Source organism: Lactuca serriola, chromosome 2 (assembly GCF_051521515.1).
Source record: "Lactuca serriola cultivar US96UC23 chromosome 2, Lser_US96UC23_V15, whole genome shotgun sequence".
In the NCBI taxonomy this organism is placed as follows: domain Eukaryota; kingdom Viridiplantae; phylum Streptophyta; class Magnoliopsida; order Asterales; family Asteraceae; genus Lactuca; species Lactuca serriola.
In genome coordinates, this window is record NC_136409.1 from 27,511,389 (window position 1) to 27,533,649 (window position 22,261).

General features: G+C 34.4%; 2 protein-coding genes and 1 long non-coding RNA gene across 3 annotated transcripts; 1 reads left to right on the forward strand and 2 right to left on the reverse strand.

Moving 5' to 3' along the window:
* Positions 1-950: 950 nt before the first annotated feature.
* Positions 951-2,087, reverse strand: LOC145089095 (putative F-box protein At1g47790). Its single transcript, XM_079027586.1, has 2 exons — positions 1,521-2,087; positions 951-1,433 (listed from the first exon to the last, which is right to left on the reverse strand). Exons 1-2 carry the CDS (start codon positions 2,085-2,087, stop codon positions 951-953), a joined length of 1,050 nt encoding a protein of 349 aa, XP_078883712.1.
* A 5,615-nt stretch (positions 2,088-7,702) lies between these two features.
* On the reverse strand, positions 7,703-9,095 carry LOC145086097 (F-box protein CPR1-like). Its single transcript, XM_079023826.1, has one exon. It carries the CDS (start codon positions 8,997-8,999, stop codon positions 7,866-7,868), a length of 1,134 nt encoding a protein of 377 aa, XP_078879952.1. The 5' UTR covers positions 9,000-9,095; the 3' UTR covers positions 7,703-7,865.
* A 9,812-nt stretch (positions 9,096-18,907) lies between these two features.
* On the forward strand, positions 18,908-19,920 carry LOC145090262 (uncharacterized). Its single transcript, XR_013701464.1, has 4 exons — positions 18,908-18,981; positions 19,269-19,327; positions 19,472-19,556; positions 19,669-19,920. It is a non-coding gene; the product is annotated as an uncharacterized LOC145090262 (long non-coding RNA).
* The last annotated feature ends 2,341 nt before the right edge of the window (positions 19,921-22,261 follow it).

Sequence of the window (22,261 nt, forward strand, 5' to 3'; positions counted from 1 at the left end):
CCTTTACTTCCCATAATGGTGTCTATAAATTTTTTGATGGATAGACTGATACCCATATGCACTCATGGTGATGGTATTTTTTGAGAGTGCGGACAGAAGAGGCGATGACGGTCGAAGACGGTGGAGGTAGGTGATGGGTGGCGACAAAGGCGTGGATGGAACGGGAGATATGAGAGAACGGAACAGAGAGACATGAGAGGAGAGAAGAGAGTCCATCATCCATGAAAGATAGAATGAAATGGAGGTAGACAGGGTTTTCTGATTTTGGGGGATTTCCTTTTGCCGCTAGGTAGGAGGACGCGCGTTAACTAAAATAAATTATAACCGATAACAATTTTTAGGACGTGCAAAAATCTGTGTCGTATATCATTCAAATTTTATATGAAATGACAGTAGTTTACGACACTCACTTCTGCATGTCATAAATCCAGTGCATTCATAGTTTGTATGTCAATAAAAACCTTTATTCTAGTGGTGATAAAAAATAAGTCACTGTCCACTTCCATCTCCATTTTGGGAATATTTTATAAAATTGATGTATGGAAAAGAATCTTTCAACGTGATCATTTGCATTATTTAGAATGATAAAAGATAAATCGACTCTGTAAAACACAATATTAACGATAATGTTTTTAATATTAAGGAGTTGTATGTTGGGGTAAATTCCTTTCAGCGGGAAAAGCTTGAATCAGTTTCGTTAACAAAACATTTATAATCGACTCTAAACAACGTAAGTGTGCATAATGCTCACAAAAATGTGAGATCTATCATCATTAATGTCAGAGACATTTATCGCACAGAACACCAATGTAATGCATTGCATTAACTTTTTATCCACTTCAATATTTAGCCGATATCATCATCCTCAATTGCCTGCTCCAACAGTCATGACATTGCAATGCGTTCATTATCCTAATCCTTGATTTAGGTCAATAACTACCGCAATTAGACTAAACCAACAAAAGTAATGTTTCCATGTAAGAATTCACAGAGAACAAATTGCTTCTTCCGCAAATTTCAAGATCGTTCATCTCCACTTCCGAATTGGGCTCATATACAGCAAGGTCACTCAATTCAGAAAGATCATCTTTCACTTCAATTATAGGTTGGCCACTCTTCCTAAATCCCAATATTGTCATCGACCCATGTGGGGCACTAATGCTGAATAGTTTTGTAAACGATCTTTGAACACCATTCTCCATCATCCAAACAACACAAACATGTTTACCTATGTCTGTACTATATTGAAGCATGGCAAGACTCTCCCTTAGCTTACAAACGGATAACTCTGTTTGAGAGTGCTCAGCTAAACTATCAGGGAGGTCAACCACTCTAAAATTCTCATCACTAATATCAAATGACATGATTAGATTACGAGTATGTGTAGTCGACTTGTGGAAAGCACGCCAATAGATAAACCTGTCAATAACTACCTGCGACCATCTAACTCAAATTGATCTATTTGGCAGATTGGTAGATACATTTCTCCATGTTCCTGAGCTCAACGTATAGACCTTTACTTTCCAAGGTTTGTTAATTTCGCTTTCCTTATCAACCCAAAAACAAAGTTCTGTAATCTCTACAATCTTGGGGTCATTAGTGATAGGACAAACCCCAAAACCAACCCTTGTTTCTTCGCCTGAACACAACATATAAGGCATATCAACAACAATCGATTTCCTAACTGAAGGGTTCCAAAGAACAGTCGAGGAATAATTAAGATTTCTATGAGAATTCCCTGGGCCCCAATGAAAACCATACAAGCACAATAATCCGTGATCACTACTGACTATTATCGACTCTTTAAGTGACTTAACCGACAATGGAACAAAGGGAACAAACCTCTGTTGAAGCAAACTCTCATCATCTATAAAAGAAACATATTTATCTTCAGTTTCTACCAAATCTTCGTATTTTACAAGCAGATGTTGTGGATGAGTGTGGAGGGCACTGTGAGCTGCAATAAACTCAGAGCTGTCAATCAAAGATTTCCATGCTTTTGAGACAGATCTAAACTGAATCAATGGTTTTACAGGAAGTCTTTTGATGATGTCCTCCTGTATATAGAAAGGTATTTGGTCTGACATTTTGATGTTTTGGGTGGTGTGGGATATGAATTTTCAGGGTCTTTTTAACGTTAAAACGTAGTGTGAGTGTTGTATGAAAGTTGTGTGAAAGGGAAGATTTGAGGAAGAGATTTTTGACCCGTGGAAATGGGATATGCTATTTACATATCATTAGTTGTGTGAATTGTGAATAACTTAATGTTAATATTTAGTGCGTGACAAGCTAAAAGTTAGTGTTGTAACTTTGGATTATAACTTTAAAAAAATTATTACAAAAGGGAATAATGTATATAATTTATTAAAAGTAGGTCACAGAATATTATAATTTTTTTAAATTTATACTATTCAAAAGGTTTTCCGTATATATATACATCCTTAAAAAATATTAGAAAAAGGGACATATTTGTTTCCATTTAAATTATCACGGACCACAAATTAAGATTATTAGATAGGCGGGTTTTTTTAGTGTGTTTTGGAAGGTTTTAACTTTTAGCTTTTAACCAAAAAAAATATAAAAAATAAAAAGAATAAAAAATAAAAATAAAAACCCGGATTTAAACAAAATAATTTGTTTGGAAGTATGATTTTTATATTTTGGTTCTAAAAAAAACTTCAAATCAAATTCAATAGTAACTAGTGTACAAAAAAGACAAATTGTAAACAAAAGTAACACTTGGTTACCCTCCTATGTGACTATCCAGACAAAAAAGTTATATTAAGACCAATATTCGAGATCTTGGATATTCACAATATCCGAGATCTTAGGTCTTAGCACCGTAAAAATCAAGTAGTAATAGATTCTTCTTATTCCACTGGATCACATTGCATAATATTTCGAACTCATGAATGGCTTCCTCGACCAACATGGTTTTTTTGTACAAATTCTGATACTAAAAAAACTTCTTATTGATGGTTTTAAAGAAGAAAGTTGTTCTTCATCAATTTCTTCATTTTTTTCACTTAACAGTCATTGATTTTACTGCTAGTTTTCATTGTTTCTTCACATGTTCCCATCAAAGAGAGGCGTGTTTCCTTAATCCAATGGCGACCAACTTCATCTTCAAGTGTTCCGGTATGTATTGCAAATCAAACAATCCATTAACGATGCTTAATCGTTCAATGAATTCAATAAGGTAAACATGTCCTGTAAACTTAGGAATCTAAACATTCAAACCAATGTTCTTCAACTGATCATTAATGCATCCTCCTTCGTAGCAATCTCGTCTAGGTAAACAAAATGGACCTCCTTGTAACCATTGCCCCAAATGCCTGGTTCTGATATTGTCACTTCTCCCAATGAGTATTTGATGAAAGAAAACAAGTTCTTGGATCTATCGTTGTAAGCATTCAATCTCTATATTACATGGATCACACATATCGACTCCATCATTCCTTAGACCATGTCCACCACAAGCCGATCAACGCCCATGAAGAATTTGTTCAGCTATTCGTACATTTGCTCTAAGATATCAAATACCTATCAATACCCAAACAATCGGATTGAACGACCAACCAATACAAACACATAGAACAAAAAGATAACTCCAAAACATATCTTTATTAATAAACTTCAAAAATTGTCTCAAAAACAAAGGAAAAGTGAAGTGCTTAGAAGATAAGCTAAATTTCATAATCATGGCAAATCAAAATTTATTGGGATAAAACTTTAGTTAATTATTAAAATTAACCAAAAATGATAAATTTTCCAAAAAAAAAAAAAAATCATTTAAGACCATCTCCAACCTATCTCCATTTTTTCCTCCATAAATGGAGTAAAAAATGGAGTAAATAGTGTTTCATCTCCAACCCTACTCCATTTTTTACCCCAAAAAGTATATTCTTAAAATATTCCATTTTTATAATTTATATATATTGTCAAATACACCCCTATACTAATTAAACTCTATATTTATGATTAATTAATATAAATTAGTATACAACATGATATTAAAAATATTAAATATTGCATTTAAATTATAATTAATAGATAAAATAAACTAGAAATGTATAAAATAAAAATGAGAGGGACTAAAATTGACAACCAAACTTCACCTCTATTTTTGGAGATATGAATAGTATTCCCCCATATATGGGGGAATACTATTCATATCTCCAAAAATGGAGGTGGAAATGGGGTAGGGTTGGAGAAGAATGTGGGAAGAAATGGAGTATGGGGGTGGGTTGGAGATGCCCTAAGCTCCTAATCAATCTCGAATAGCTAAAAACGGCTCAGGTAATGACAAAGTTATGAGTTTTTGCTAATGGGCCCATTTCACAAAAATCGTGTATATTTCGTCCAATTCTGAGATTGTAAGATCACTTCATCAGATTCGGCACTGATGCATCCACTCTCATTCTGATATGAACCGAGCAGATAAGTGGGATTGGGTCTATAAGAAGCGTAAAAAAAAAAAGCAGAGAGTTGTTTAGTAATTTATGATTATTCTAGTATCTTTATTATTTAGTATTTATCTAGTTGATTCTAGTTTCCTTATGCAGTTAGGGTTTCCCTTTACGAGTATAGTTTCCTTTTATCAGTTTAGGAGAGTCAAATAAATAGGTTAGGGTTGACTCTTCTAAGGGGAGGCAAAATTTTAGTGAGTCGTTTTCTTCTGTTTGGAGATCCCCTGAGTCTCGAATATCAGACACCTATCTTTGGTTCTTTAAGCATTAAGCTAAGATTGAGTTATTTTCTAATCAGTTCATATCAAATTGGTATCATAGCACTTTCCTGGAGTACTGTTCTCGACAACTGTTCATCCGAGGTACTGTTCACGCGGTTACTGTTCACGTCGTTTACTATTCATCGAACACTGTTCACATCGTTTACTGCACGATGTCGAAACCCGACAGATGCTACTGCCTGGAATTTGAATAAAGATTTAGTCTTGGAAGAGAGTTCCTCATGGGATTGGATTAAGAAGATGGAGGCGGAATTAGCAGAGATCAAGACCGAATCAGAAAGGCGTCAAACCTTAGCTGATCAGCGCGATGCAGAAGTTATGGCACTCCTGATTAAGGTGGCCCAACCTGCCACCCAACTGCCGCCCGCTACCGCCACAGATCCGCCGTCAGTCACGCAACTACCGCCAATCATCCAATCATTACCACCACCCATCACCACCTACCGACCCATTATTCAATCGCTGCCACTAGGGGTGAGCACGGTGCGGTTATTAGCTAAAACCTCACCACTAACCGCAAATACGGTTAATCCATTTTCAAAACCGCTTGGTGCGGTTATTTTTGCGGTGCTGTTAGACGATTATTTTTGTGGTGCGGTTTTGTTTTTTATGTGTTGCGGTTATTAACAGAATAGATTTGGTGCGGTTATTTTGTGTGGTTTTTAACCACAGTTCAGAGCTCAAATGGTTTTAAGAGTTCAAATATATTACTTGTAATAATAAAAAAACCACAATCTATAAGACAATTAATATAAATCACAAACAACTAATATCTTAAAAACGTCAAATCAATAGTAATTAACAATAAATTTCTTAAAATTGTCTAATTTCACAATTTTTCAATGTTAAACATAACAAAAAACCATACTTTTGTTTTGTATATTTTATTCATCTTTCATTCATGAAACTTGTCTTATTTTTAATATTTAATATATTAATAATTAATAAAAAAAAGTTGTATATAATATATGCGGTGCGGTGCGGTTTTTGAAAACTAATAACCGCACCACACTGCAAATTTACGGTTTTTAAAAAACAGAAAACCTCACCATCAGTTTTTATTGCGGTTGCGGTTTATGCGGTTTTTACGGTTAATTTTAGTTGCGGTGCGGTTTTTGCTCACCCCTAGCTGCCACCCCCGAATTTTTCGATGCCACCTCCAAATCTCCAACGCCTAGGAACAGGAGGATAGCCACAAACCCCTATCATCTACACACAACCGCCCTGGATCACGTCAACGCTTCAATACGACGAACAGGGGTATCCGGTTCCTCCGCATAATATGCGTCCAGAATCTGGGTCAAGCAACACCAAATTTCGAGCATATGCGGGGGAGGGTTGGGGAATCGAAGAACAGTCGGCCACACAACCCGTTCGAATGGGACAATACTTTGGGTCTAACCTAGGACATGGAGGGGGATGGGTCCAAAACGTGGATTACATATTGAGAAAACTCAACATGCCACTATTTGAAGGGGAAGATGTTTACGAGCGGGTTTATAAAGCTAACGTTTCTTTGGAAGGGCCAGAACTGGCATGGTATGGATGGAGTGACACCTGGATGCCTTTCCGGTGTTGGGAAGATTTAAAGAATAGGTTGCTAGAACGTTTCCAGGTGTCACAGGAGGGTAGTTTGCAAGAACATTTTTGGACATACGACAGATTGGATCGGCCCGTGAATACGTGGGGTGTTTTGAACAGATGGCTGCACAGCTTGAGGGCGTCCAAGAGTCAATTTTGGAGGGGACTTTCATTAAGGGGTTAAAACCGGACTTGCGCAAGTCGGTTCAGATCTTGCAACCACATAGGTTGGGACAGGCGATGAAGTTGGCACTTGTGGTAGATGAGAACGAAACTAGAACAATCACGGGGTCAAACGAAGGAAGTACAAAAGTCAATGTGAACTGTGCACTGGGAACGTCAACAACAGGAGCATTGGCAACCCACACCCCCTTCCGACGATTGACTGACACAGAATTCGCGGACAAGAAAGCCAAAGGGTTATGTTTTCGCTGCAACGGGAAGTTCAGTCCAGGTCATCGCTTCCTAGAGAAAACCCTTTGGGTGTTGTTGGTGGATGATGAAGAAGAGGAGGAAGAGGAAGATGAAGAGACAGAAACTGGAGAACACACAACAATTTCCAGGTTTCCACCTTGAGGACAAGGTGGATTTTCACCGAAGGGGTATTGATATGAACTGAGCGGATAAGTGGGATTGGGTCTATAAGAAGCGTAAAAAAAAGGAAGAGGGTTGTTTAGTAATTTATGATTATTCTAGTATCTTTATTATTTAGTATTTATCTAGTTGATTCTAGTATCCTTATGCAGTTAGGGTTTCCCTTTACGAATATAGTTTCCTTTTATCAGTTTAGGAGAGTCAATAAATAGGTTAGGGCCGACTCTTCTCAGGGGAGGAAAAATTTTAGTGAGTCGTTTGCTTTTATTTGGAGATCCCCTAAGTCTCGAATATCAGGCAGCTATCTTTGGTTCTTTAAGCATTAAGCTAAAATTGAGTTATTTTCTAATCAGTTCATATCACATTCCTACTAGTTAGTGATGACATCATCAAGACTTGTACTCCTTGCTTCTAAACTTGTTCCCGGCACATCACATGGTTTGACCCTAGCATGCGCAAAGTATTGCTTTTACTCCACAAGTTACACATTGGATGGGTGGTCGTTGGCCCTTTTTTAGCGAGCAAGTAATTCAGATCGTTGATTGCATAATAAGCAAGCACCATTTGGGTGACTACTGATCATAATAATTTTCAATTATTCAGCCATGCTGATTGGTATCCAAATAGAAAGCAACACAACATACTACCAGAATTAGACCAGTAACTAAAGCAATAAGAAGCCAAGGAGATAACAATGTGAGTAACTACTCGTTTTGTCCATTCCTACTCTTTGTATTTATGTGATTATACTAACACTTATATGGAAGCATCACAGTGTAACACAACAAAAACCAAAAATTTCAGGTATACACCCAAGAAAAAAACATCCATGTGCCTCATAACTTTATAATTTTATCATATGACAGCATTACAAAAGAGTAACAAAATAGTTGCCATATAAATGCTTCAATGCTGCTGTTATCTTCATCCTTGATGTATGTCAATTACTACTACAATCCAACCGATCACACAAAAGTAGTGTTTCCATATATGAATTCACAAAAAACGAATCACCATTTCCACAAATCCCAAGATCATCAAAGTGTTTAGAATTCGGATCATAGACAACAAGTGTACCAGGTCCAATAAGATGATCTTTCACTTCCATTACAAGGTTTCCATTTTTTCTAAATCCCAATGTCTTTTTTGGTCCATGTGGTGCCTTAATGGTGTATAGCTTTGTAAAAGATTTTCCAACACCATCTTCCATCATCCATACATCACAAACTCGGTTTTTATATTTAAGCATGACAAGAGACTCCCTTACTTTAGAAATACACAACTGTGTGTTAGGGTGGTGTGCTAAACTATCTGGAAGATCTACAACTCCAAAACTCTCATTACACATATCAAATGACACAATCACATTACAACTCCTTAATCTACCATCTATGGGCACCTTGTGCAAAGCACACCAGTAGATAAACCTATCAATAGCTACCTGAGGAAATGTAACTCGAAATGACTTACTCAACAGATTGCTAGATAGAATTCTCCATTTCCCAGAACTCATCGTATAAATCTTAACTTTCCAAGGGTTGTTGATTTCATTTTTCTTGTTATACCACCAATTGAATTGTGTAATCTTGATGATCATAGGATCAATAGTTACAGGACAAACCCCAAAACCAATAACTGTTTCATGTCCCACATACATCTCATTAGGCACAGCGACAGCAATTGATTTTCTAATTGAAGGGTTCCATAGAACAGCCATCGCAGTTCTCAATTTGGGATAATTATCGTATAAACACAACAAGCCGTGAGAGATCCCTATGAGTATTGGGAGATTAAGTATTTGAACTGAGGAGGGAAGAGTTAGAACAAACCTCTGTTCGGGGAAATTATCATCGTCGACAAAAGAAACATATTTTTCTTCAGTATCAACCGGATCTTGATACTTTACGAGTAGATATTGCAGATGAGTGTGGTGGCTACTGTGAGCAGCAATGAAGTCGGAGCTGTCGATCATCGACTTCCATGCTTTTGAGACTGATCTGAGCTGAATCAATTGTTTGACAGGAAGTCGTTTGATGATTTCCTCTTGAATATGGAAGGCTATTAGGTCTGACATTAGTATGAAATCGAAGATTTGGGGAAATCAGGGAAATGGTGTTCGATTTTGAGATCATGCCTATCAAATTAGAGATTCGTTTCCGAGAGCCGTTGAAATTCAATACGACGTCGTTGAACTAAAACATATTACTAAGGTTTTTATAAGTTTGTTGAAATTCCAACACCATTTACTGAAATCGTCTCTATGGTTTGGTCAAAATTACACGTTTGGTCCTTAACTTTTTTTTGCACTCGGATCGTCCTTGTGGTTTGATTTTGTTGCGTTTTTCGTCTCTTACATACGTAAAGTTAGGGACCAAACGTGCAATTTTGGCCAAACCATAGGGATCAAAAACGCAACAAAATCAAACCACAGTTACAATCCGAGTGTAAAAAAAAAGTTAGGGACCAAACGTATAATTTTGACCAAACCATAAGGACCATTTCAATAATTTACTCTTTTTTCTTATTTTTTTTTTTAAATCTATATATGTATTGCTTTAATCAATAATGTCCATTAATCAACAAACTTATAAAAACCTTAGTAATATGTTTTTTGACCGGCTTAATTATAATCCATTAATCAACAAACTTATAAAAACCTTAGTAATATGTTTTTTGACCGGCTTAATTATAAACAAATGTTTTAAATAATTTTAATTTTGTTATTTTATTTAAATATTAAAGGACAAATGTAGTTAATTTCATAAGTTTGTTCCAAAAACTAAGCAAAAAATCCAAATTCGACATATTCTAGACATGGATGGACCTATAATTGTAGACATATAAAAACCCGAATTTTCATATTTTAACTTCATTTTTTTAATGCAAACTCAAAATTCTTTCGGTCTTGATCCCAAAACAAAGATCAGTATTCATAATTCATATTTTAAGGTATTGATTTCCGATTTCATATGTTGTTCTTAAGTTCATTTTAAATGTATTGATTTTTAGTCGTATGGTAGTGTCTCATTCTCATGTGTGCTTGCAAAAATGCTATTTCTCAATAAGAAATGTCATTTTCGTAATACAACTACGAAAATATCGGTTCTTATTAAAAATTTGTTTAGTTAAAGTGGTGGACTAATAAAACCATTTATTTCACTCATTTTGAATTTAATGCAAAATTATTAATAAAACTAATGTATTCTTATATACTTATACAACACAACAAATAAATATATTCAGAAAAAAAATTAACAAAAAAGTTTATACATAAATCATTTATATTTTAAATTGTAAATTTAATATATTAAGTCGTGAATAAAATTTAAATTATTTCAAAAGCAAACAAAAAAATTATAAAATAATCACAGCTTAATATCAATTCATTCACAGCTTTATATAATCAACTCATAATTTAATACTCAAAATTTACAGCTTAATATAGTGTAACGCCCGCATTTCCAGGCTAGGCATTATCATTGATGTAATAGTCTAGGTTAACCCTTGTAACTCTATTGAGGTATTAATGATGAAATATTTGAGTATTATGTGTTTTATGCTTAGTTGTGTAGCTTAATTGAATTAAGAATAAAATAAGCGTCAAAATTAAAGTGTAAGATAAGCCCGATATCTTTACATAAAGTTGTAGTGGTCGAAACAAGGATTTCGGAGATATAAGGAATGCCGAAATCCGAGTTATAACGAAGAAGTTATGATCTGTCGAAGTTTCGCGACAGAACCGACACGACGCCGAATGACGTAAAATATGAATTTCAGATAGAGCGATATCTAACCTTAGTGATCTAAACGAAAGTCATAGGGTTAGTTAAACCGAGAGCGTGCATGAAAAGAACGCCCAAATCTGACTTCGTATGAGGAAGTTATGCTTTTTCGAAGTTTCGGCTTAGCGGTATGCAGCCCGAATACTCGAAATAGAGATCGAGTGATATTTAGCCAAAAATTTCTAAATGAGAATTGAAGATCACATTGATAGTAGTCCAACGATAAAAAGACAGACGAAAACGGAGTTTAGATGAAGGAGTTATAAATTTCAAACAGAGTTTTCTTGTCCCGGCCTACTAAAAATACTATATAAGTAATATACTTATAATATATTAAAAATCAATTCAAAATTAGCCAATGGAGTCTAAACGAGAGTTGTAGAGCATAATCTCACCTTCGCGTCGATATAAAGAACGTCGAAAACGGAGTTCGTATGCGAAAGTTATGAATTTCTGAAGTTCGGGGCGCGAACCCAAAGTTGTGTCAGAGACCACGACGTGGCAAGCAGTGCCACGACGTGGCAAGTCTTCTGACACCTCCGGGAGTCCCCCATACGCAACTTGCGATGACGTATGCAGTGACGACCAAGCCAACGACGTGGAAAAAGGGTGCCACGACGTGGCAAGGGCCAAATTTGCCCTATAAATAGATTTGAAGGGCCAGCCGTTTAGGGTTGCTATTTTCTCTCCTCTCTCTCCCGTTTTACCTCGATTTACGTGCAAGAAATATCCCGAAGCCCCGGTATCATCCCGAGACCCGAATCGAGTCCCGAATCCCGAAGATCCCGAGAAGAAAAGAGTTTCCGAGCCGAAGCTCTGCCCGCGAGGAGTCCGGTTTTTGTGAAGATCTTTCAGATCTACCGAAGAATACTACTTCTACAAGTCGTAGTGTTGTCTGATCATCTTCTGATCAAGTGAGTGTGTAGTTACTTTCTTCTAACGCATAATTATGAAGTATTTTATATGGAATACGTGTTATGTGTATATTTTGTTATTATATGTGTGAATGTATATTCACTTTCTTCTATCTCATGGATATGATTTATTCTCTATGAAATACATGTTATGTGTATGTGTCTCATCTTCTATCTGGAATGTGTTTTGAATGAACATACTATACAAGTTTTAAACTATGTATAAAAATGTATATTTTATCTACTAAAATGTTGGGTAGAACATGGGTAGATAGTTGTCTTGTGATAAAAAGATGAGAGGCCTCGATGTTTTTGATTTAGTCATCTAGCGGAGTTTAGCTGACGACCACAGACTTTTCTAGACAGTCCTGTGGAACGTTAGCAGGTTCGCCACCTGTAGGTGTTAATGAACTTGGGTGTTCATTCGTTGTACTTCATCCCCCTCATGGTTGCCATATTTGACTTATATTGTTGAGGAACCCCCGAAGCATGTGTTGTCGCCCCGATGAAATATTCTTAGACTAGGTCCCTTATGTTAGTTGTCTTAGGGATGTAAAGTGAGAATAACGGGAATGGGTAATTGGGTTATTGGTGGTTGGTGGAATTAAATATAATTATTTATTGTGGGTTGAAAACCCTATATGCTCACCAGGCTCCCAAGCATGACTCACTCAGTCTCTTTGTATTACAGGTAGTGGCGCCAGAGCATAAGTTGGATGACTTGTCAAGTTATTTTTGGATTATAGACATGTTGTTGTAAATAACTGTTGTAAGGTCTGTATTGAAATGTGTATGCTTTTGGTCTGTTTATCGGAACATGACATCCCGAGTATTGTAATATAATGAAAAATACATTTCTTTAAGAAATGCTTTGGTAAATCTCATTTTATCATATGTTGTTTTGGGAACGAATTCCGCAACTCTTTTAATCAAAGGATTACTCTGAAATTATTTTAAAAGCATATATTAAACCGGTCTTTTCTGGCCGTGATTTTGGGGATGTCACATATAGTCAATTCATAGTCTAGGAAGAAAATATACAATTTAATGTAGTCAATTCACAGTTTAAAACACAAAAGTCATAGTTTAATATACAAAATTCAAAATTTAATACACAAAAAGTATACATCCATAACCATATTTTCAGCTTAACACTCTTTATATAGTCAATACAAAGTTTATACACAAAATTCATAGCTTAATACAAGTAACTTTATAGTATCATACACATAATTCACAACTTAATCTAGTCAATTTACATTTCAAACAGAAAATTCACAGCTTAATACAGTCAATTCGTAGTTAAAAAAAATCAAAGCTTAATGTAATCAATTCATAGTTTAAAACACAAAAATGACAGCTTAGTAGACTAAATTCACATTTTAATACACAAAAAGTAGTATTCACATCCATATTATCAACTTAAAACATTTATTACAATTAATACACAATTTAATATATAAAATTCACAAACTAGTATAATAAATTTAAAGTTTAATTCAAAAAAAATTATACATTCATAAGTTAATAGCAGTTAAAACTAAGATTAACAAAATTATATGACAAATGAGAGATTAAAATATCAAATTCACACATTAACAGAAAAAAAAACAAAATATAATAGAGATCTACAACAAATGCAAGTAGAAAAACATAATATCAACTTAAAACTTTTAATTCATAGTTAAATACAGAAAATTCACTGTTTACTACCCAAAAAAATATGCATTCAAAAGCATATTTTCAACTAAAAAAATTAATACAATCAATTCACAGTTTAACACAATTAATCCATAGTTAAATATACAAAACTCACAGCATAATATAGTCAAATTACAGTTTAAACAGCAAATTCACAGCTTAATGCATTCAATTCGCAATTTTAAACACGAATATCATAGCTAAATACACAAACTTCATACTTTAATATACAAAAAATATGCATTCACAACTTAATTCACAGCTTAATAACTTACCAAATTTCATTGAGGCATTTCATCAAACACCTTATGTGTTTTTTTTTTTCAGAACTTCCTTTCATAAACACCATCAATGTAAACACCATACACACACCAGATCTAACCTGAAAATGGACAAAAACATCATATCAGATGTCGATTTGGTGGTGTTTTGACCAAAAATAAGAGAGACAAAGACAAAAATGAGTTATACATGAGAAAGAGGTGACACATAATAGATCTAGTACAAATTTGACAAACATTTTCGCCGGTGATGGAACATTTCAGAGAAAAAAATAAGTTCAAGAGTTCTGGAACAAAACATTTGTATAATAACACAAAATTCTTAGATCTACATCAGATCTGATTTTATCTAGAGGTGGTCGGACATCTGGAGGCGGCGCTAAGTGGTGATGGCAGATCTAAAGTCGGGGGTTGTAGATATGAAGGCGAATGCACCAGATCTGAAGGCAAATGCTTCAGATCTGAAGGCGGCAGCTTCGAATCTGAAGATTGTTGTATTCCGGCGACGACGGTATCGACAGTGGTGCCGACGATGGTGGTGGTGGTTGGCAGCGGTAGAAGTTAAGAGAGAGAAAGAGAGAGATGAGAGAGAGGTGAGAGAAAAGTTTTCTTGTGATATTATATTGATCAAATATATCATATGATTTAAGTTATAAGGTAAAAATAGTGGTTCTTATGGTTCTTAACTTTTTATGGTTCTCATTTGAACCTTTACATCTATATATATATATATATATATATATATATATATATATATATATATATATATATATATATATATATATATGAATTTATAAACTAATCTTTTACATGAGTTGTTGTCGACATATATATATATATATATATATATATATATATATATATATATATATATATATATATGAGAAAGTTCAGTAGAGAACCATAATTATTGGTTCTTTAAGGAACCAAATCTTTTTTTCAATTTCTAGAGCTTATTCTTTATCGAAAAAAAATTTAAAAATATCTAAATTCATATATTAACATTGTGAATGTGAAAAATATTTTTCGGATTAACCGTGTGAATTTTCAAAAATTCAGATTGTGAATTTGACATAAAAAAATCAAATTTGATATCATTGGAAAAAGAACAACAAGTTATGAATTTCTGTATTTTTAGTTTTTTTTTCTGATAAAAAATAAGTTCTAAAAGTTGAAAAAAAGGCTGGTTCGTTGGTTCCTTGGTTAATTATGGTTCTCCAGTGAACCTCACCATATATATATATATATATATATATATATATATATATATATATATATATATATATATATATATATATATATATATATATATATATTATAAAAAAAATCTTACTATTCCTATAAATAGATTTAATATAATAATAATATATTTTTAAGACGTTCAAGTCTTTATGCTTAAAATACAAACAATTATAAATAAAATAATATTAAATTTGGTTTTATACAAAATACTTAACACTAATTACAATTACTTAATGCATAATACTTTCTCTCTAACTTTTGACTCGGCCCTTTTAATCATCCATGACCGAGTCTATGTTAAATCCTAAGATCTATGCAAATATATCTCGATTCGTTGTTCCCCATCACCATAAACAACCCACATCTAGGTATTGCTCCACCGCCTACCCCCATCCCCATAAGTACCTTCTCTCTAGCTTTTCCTCTTGTGTCCCTCACCACCATTGTCCCAGCAGTGTAGCATCATCCACTCTCCAGACTCGCAACACTTGTTGTCTCCACCATCTGTTTTCCTTCACACCAATTTTCCGACGATGAACCCCACCATGATCCATCTCTGCCTCTCTCTACCCAAACTTACTACCCAACCCCGTCACCGCTCATCTTCACAGACAACATAATCGTCGCGGTCCCCACATCTGCCACCATCCGATGGCTAAGCACCGATGACCACGCTGCTCGCACTCTGACATCGTTTGCGTGACTCATTCCACTGACCCTAAAAAACCCATTTTCTTATATGCTAATCACAATAAGGTAAATCGCAATATATGCTTTTTTGTTTTAACTAGTCCTTATCAATGTGTATGATTGTTTCTTGAATTTTGTATTCCCATCACTTCCTTGCTCAAAGGAGTCTTGATCCTAGTCGTTCTTACCTCACCACTAGAGCCATGCTCCTTTTCTCTACTCTCTCACTCTCTCGCTCTCTCACACATTTTTTCTTTTAGATCATAGATCAACAGTTTGGGTTTTTTTGTTCTTAACTACGTTTTGATTGCTTATGCAAGTCAAATGAATAAAAAAGATTATTGGAGGAACTAATTGTATGACAAATTGCGTATGTATTTATATGTATGAAAAATTGGTTATCTGAATTTGAGTTCTTTTTGTTGGATTAATGTTTAAGTCCATAACTATAATTGGTATGTACTTGACCCGACTTGGCATGGTCCATTTAGGTTGCACTTCACCGAAACAATTTATATGGATAATCCTTTGAGAATAGCATGCTTATGATTTATATTAACATATTATAAGTTCTAATATATTAATATATAATCATATTATTTTAATTTGTATTGATCAAGAATTAATTTATAATTAATTAAGTGATCAAAAGGAACTAATTAAATATGGACTCTTATATATATATATATATATATATATATAATGTGTGTGTAATGGGCCAAGTTCAATTAGGTTGGGCTAAGTCTTCATGGGTAGTGCATGGAGCTTTAACCCATGGATCCTAGGAAATGAAAGGTCATGGGTATTAGGGTTTAACCCTAATCCTCCACACTATATAAAGGGTCTTATGGTTCATGAAATTGGGCTAGTGGCTAGTGTGGATACACTAAAGAGGGCAATAACCGATTTCATAAGTGTGAGCCAAGTATCCATATTCTTTAAAGGTTTTCCAAGGTGTTTTGGTGATTTTGATTCCACTTGAGGCTTCCACACTATCGGGGCTAAGCTTTTAAAGTTCTAGACTTCAAGCTTCATTAAAAGGTATTTATTCTAACTTTTTATATTACCCAAGTATATGATATTTGTATGCTAGTATAGGGTAATATCTTGGAAACTTCATATTTGCATGTATAATAGAGAAAACATAGATCCAAGATGTTTAGGGTTGCATGTACACTTAGGAGTGTTAGAATACTCAAAACCCAACACTTTTTCCAACACTGTGATCTTAAGTAGATAGCTCTACTTGCTGATTGTAATTTTTTTGAGTTTTGACAGGTTTACTAAAATGATTGTAATTCTTTTGGATTATGATCCACCTAATAAAGATGCAATTACAGTTTCTATTCTTGAGTTTGTCTTGAAAAGTAAATTGGTTGTCAAGTGCACGCTATGCCCAATATGTGCTTATCATTAATTGGTTTTTTTGTTCTTATTATTTTTGTTGGAGCAATAAGATTTTACTACAAAGTAAATCCCTTTGAGATCCTCCACAACCTTCAGTCTCCCTCAAAATGCCATATACGGATCTGGATATCAGAAAGAACGACGTTCTGTGAATTTTCGTAGCACCGTCTCCCTTAATCTTCATTCTTCATTGTTTAAACATGCAAGGAATGGAATTTCCTTTTCTATTGTTCAAAGGCATGTTCAGTTTTGTGAATTTCACCCCTTCACTTTAATCTTCTTTCATGTAAGACTTAGTGTAACGCCTGTGGATCAGGGCTAGTCAATTTAGAGACGATAAGCATCAAAAATGACTTTTTGATGGAAGATTATTTAGAAGGATTAATCTTAACCAAGTTTTAGTATATGTCACAAGGTTTCCGTGCATATAAAGAACGCCAAAATCCGAGTTATAACGAAGAAGTTATGACCTGTCGAAGTTTCGCGATAGAACCGGCACGACCCAGCGCGACGTAAATAGTGAATTTAAGGTAGATAGATATCTATCCTTAGTGATCTAAACGAGAGTCGAAGATGTCTTTGATAGTATTCCAATGATAAAAAGACAGACGAAAACGGAGTTCAGATGAAGGAGTTATGAATTTCAAACGGAGTTTTCCTCTCCCGGCCTACTTAAGATAATACATAAGTAATATATTTATAATATATTAAAAATAAATTCAAAATTAGCCAATGGAGTCTAAACGATAGTTGTAGAGCATAATCTCACCTACGTGTCGATATAAAGAACGTCGAAAACGGAGTTCGTATGCGAAAGTTATGAATTTCTGAAGTTTGGGGTGCGAAACCCCAAAACTGTCAGATACCACGATGTGGCAAGTAGTGCCACGACGTGGCAAGTCTTCTGACACCTTCGGGAGTCCCCCAGATGCAACTTGCGATAACGCATGTAGTGACGACCAAGCCCACGACGTGGAAAAAGGTGCCACGACGTGGCAAGGGCAGATTTTGCCCTATTAATAGATTTGAAGGGCCAGCCGAGTTTGGTTGCTCATTCTCTCATCTCAGACCCATATTACATCGTTTTACGTGCAATTTCAACCCCCCGAAGCCCCAGTATCAACCCCGAGACTCGAAAAAAGTCTCGAAGCCCGAAGATCCCGAGAAGAAAAGAGTTTCCGAGCCGAAGCTCTGCTCGCAAGAAGTCCGATGTGTGAAGAGATCATAGTTTCACCGAAGGATACTACTTCTACAAGCTGATGCACTTAAGGATAATATTGGCAGATGCGCCTAATAGTGAATGTCGTAATCCTGGCAGAGGCGCTTAAAGGATAATGTTGGCAGATGCGCCTTCTGTAGCAATGGAAGTTTGTGCTAATTCCTTAGGTCAATCCTTAGGAATGAATGAAGGAAGCATAGTTGATTAATAGGGTAAAACCTTGAGAAATAAAGAAGATAATGGGGATGGGTAATTGGGTTGATTGTTTGATGATTGAATATAATAATTATATTATTGTGGGTCGGAAACCCTATATGCTCACCAGGCTCCCAAGCCTGACCCACTCAGTTTTCTTTATATCACAGGTATCAATACGAAGACATATTTCACTGAGAGATTAAAAGAATGTAAATCATTAGTGTAAATAAATGTAAGTTCTGTTTATGCTTATGTGTCTGTATCGGAACATGACATCCCGAGATTTTGTTATATAATGAAAATACATTTCTTTAAAGGAATGTTTTGATAAATTCTTATCATATTTTGTTTTGGGAACAAATTCCGCAACTGTTTTCTTTAAAAGATTACTCTGATTTTAAAAACAAAGCATAAACAAATCGGTCTGGCCGTGAAATTGGGGATGTCACACTTAGTGTTTGTGTAAGATACATAGAATATTTAATAATTTATCCATTTGGTGCTTTGTGTTCTTTATTTTTTAGGATGATTATGCTTCTTGGTCTTCTAGGACATAGATAAATCGCTTTGTTGAAAGCACTTTCAGGAACCTAAACAAATCTCTCAAGATTTTGAACTTCGTGTAAGAATTTAGTAGCATTGATTTTTTTCCCCAACAAACTCCCATGTATTGTTATTTCTTAATTGATATGCATTTTCATTTCAGGGAAAAGCGTGGGTCTTCTTTCACTAACAAGGACTCACATATATTTGACTTTTTAATGGTCAAAATCCTTATTTAGATATCGTTGATTCTAGACATACCTTGTATGTATATTTGGATTTTAGCGATCTGGGTATTCGTGTAAGGAAGAGCCAAATACATGGATTCCATTTTCTTATTACTTGCTTAAACCTTTTGTTCTACAGAATGGATTGGTGAGGTCTGGTGTAAAAGGAAGAGCTAAATACATGGTTTCTATTTATAGGTTTTTTTTTCCTGTTTTCTATTTTTTTTGGTGCATAAGCTTTGCATTTCTTACTTTTTGTATGTTTATTTTAAAGTCATGTATTCCAATATAGTGAAAAGTCATCTATTTGGTTTTGATTCTAGACTATTACTATTTTTCAAGTTATGTATCACAGATGCAACCTGTTTGATTGAAAGAATAAGAGGAGTTGCTTGTGCTTTTCTAGATATCATCTCTCTACAACAAGGTAGATCTTTCCTATGTTTTAACTTAAACGGGTCAAAAATATATGCAAACTAGGTGTTTGTGAATATGTTGTACACTACTGAAGGGTTTGTCGATTTTTTTCTTTTTTGAAGATCTAATTATGAAGAAGGGCGGATTTGAGAAGATGCTTTTGAAGAGGTATGCAATTCTTTTTTATAATTTTTTGTATAGCCAATTGGATTTCCAATATTTGTTTAGTCAATTTGGTCAAAAAGAGGGATTAGATTGAATGTTTCTCTTATTATGCAACACCTCATTTTAATGGTAATTGGTTCCAAAACCTTTTGAAATCTATTGGATTATCTTATCTACCGATTCACAACACTAACATTCCATGCCTAATATGATTTCAAATTGAAATTATCAAAGAAGAAGAGAAGCCAGAAGTGTCGCCCCACTGCGATTGTTCATGTTATCGGTGGACCATGATTGCTTCTTGGCATTGTGCTGCGGGAAGTAGGATTTTGATCTTCGCATTAGTGAACCATTTAGTCACTCTTTTGATATTTATTTAGATGTATTTTTTGTATTTGATTAATTATAAAAAAATCTCATAAAACAATGTTTGTATGTGTGCCCTTTGCCTTTTTAACAACTATTACCCCCATGTGATTTTAAATGGCATAATGTTCTTCATATATATGCGATTCCACAACAAAGTGAAAATTTTAGTTTTTACTTATTCATTCCCGTCCTTTAAAATGTACAGTTATTTCTTAATATTTTTATTTACGTTTTTCTAAAAAGATGTTATACTTTTAATGTATGATCTATTTCTTAATTAACGAACAAAATGTATATGCACGGATTAATTACTACAACTCAATCATTATAGTGTGATGAGGAAAAAAATTAGGTTGTAGGCTTGTATCTATAATCTTATAGAACGTCTTATCCTTCACTGATATTTGTGTTTTAAAAACTCGAAAGATAATGGTAAAACAATAAATAATTTAAGGGTAAATGGCACAAAAAACACTTTTTTTACACATAAATTCGATTTTGACACTGTGTTTTTTTTGTATCAATTTTGACACTGTGTTTTTCAATTTGTTACAATTCTGACCACTTGACCGGTTAACCAGATTACATGATGACGTGTCAGTTTTGATGACGTAGCATGCTGACGTGTCAAAATTGAATATTTTTCTTACAAAAAACACTAAGTTTTCATTTTTTTCGATTTTGACTCTAAGTTTAATTTTTTCTTTCAACTTTGACACTATGTTTTTTTGTTTCAAATCGAACATAATTTTTTTCAATTTTGTTCAATGTTGACAATTTTCTATTTGAAACCGTATAAATATTTATTTAATACATTTAAACCGTATAAATATGTTTTTTTTCATTTAAAAACCATAGTTTTGTATAGATACATACTTTTTTTGTTTACACTCAAACCATATTTTTATGTATAAATATGTATTTCTTATATAAAAATTGTATTTTATATTAAATATGTAACTTTAAAATGTGTTTGGAGGTTTGGAGACGTGTAGTCGATCAAAACTTGGATATCAAGTTTGTAACCCATCAAAATTTTACATCTTATTAAAAGTTTATGGTTAGTTTGATTCTCATGATATAACTAATGCTTTGAATGTAAAAAAAAAAAAACACCTTGTATTTAAATAAAAATGTGGTTTTTAAACGAAAAAAATATGTTTATACGGTTTAAAATGTAATAAAAAATATATATTTATACGGTTTAAAATGGAAAATAAACAGAATTAAACAAAATTTGATAAATGATGTTCGATTGGAACAAAAAAAAACAATGTCAAAATTGAAATAAAAAATTAAACTTAGTGTCAAAATCGAAAAAAAGTGAAAACATAGTTTTTTTGTGTGAAATAAATTCAATTTTGACACGTCAGCATATCATGTCAGCATGCCACATCATCAAAACTGACACGTCATCATGTAAGCTGGTTAACCAGTCAAGTGGTCAGAATTGTAACAAATTGGAAAACACAGTGTCAAAACTGACACAAAAAAACACGATGTCAAAATCGAATTTCTATGTAAAAAAAGTGTTTCTTATACCATTACCCTTATTTTCATCAAGAACATGTCTACTGAATTCTAATTTTATTTCCAACCCAAATACCAAAATATCATCATTCTAAATGCTTATTAACTTGCAATAACTATTTTTTTTAGAATCCAACAGAAAAAGTCATTTACTTACCCATAAGGCAAACCCGTTGAGGTTACTAGACATCTTATCTAGGGATGAGCATATGGACCGGGGAACCGGCCGGAACCGGAACCCGATGGAACCGGTCGGGCCGGGACCGGGACGTTATTTTTGTGGATTTTTGGAACCGGGAACCGGTAGGAACCGGAACCGATTTAACCGGAACCGGTAGAACCGGCAAAAACCGGTAGAACCGGCAAAAACCGGAACCGTATGATGCTATTTTTCAAGGAGCGGTTCCAACATTTGAAGACACGACAAGAACCGGTAGGAACCGGGAACCGGTAGAACCGGAACCGGTAGAACCGCCGGGCCGGTTCGGTTCTTGATTTTGGCCGAAGCCGGTTCCCCGGTCCGGTCCGGTTCGGACCGGTTCTGGCCGGTTCGGTCCTTTTGCTCATCCCTAATCTTATCTAACTGACTGCCAACAAACTATTTGTGCATATTTTTCCCAAAAATGTGAGATTTATCATCTCTTTAATGTT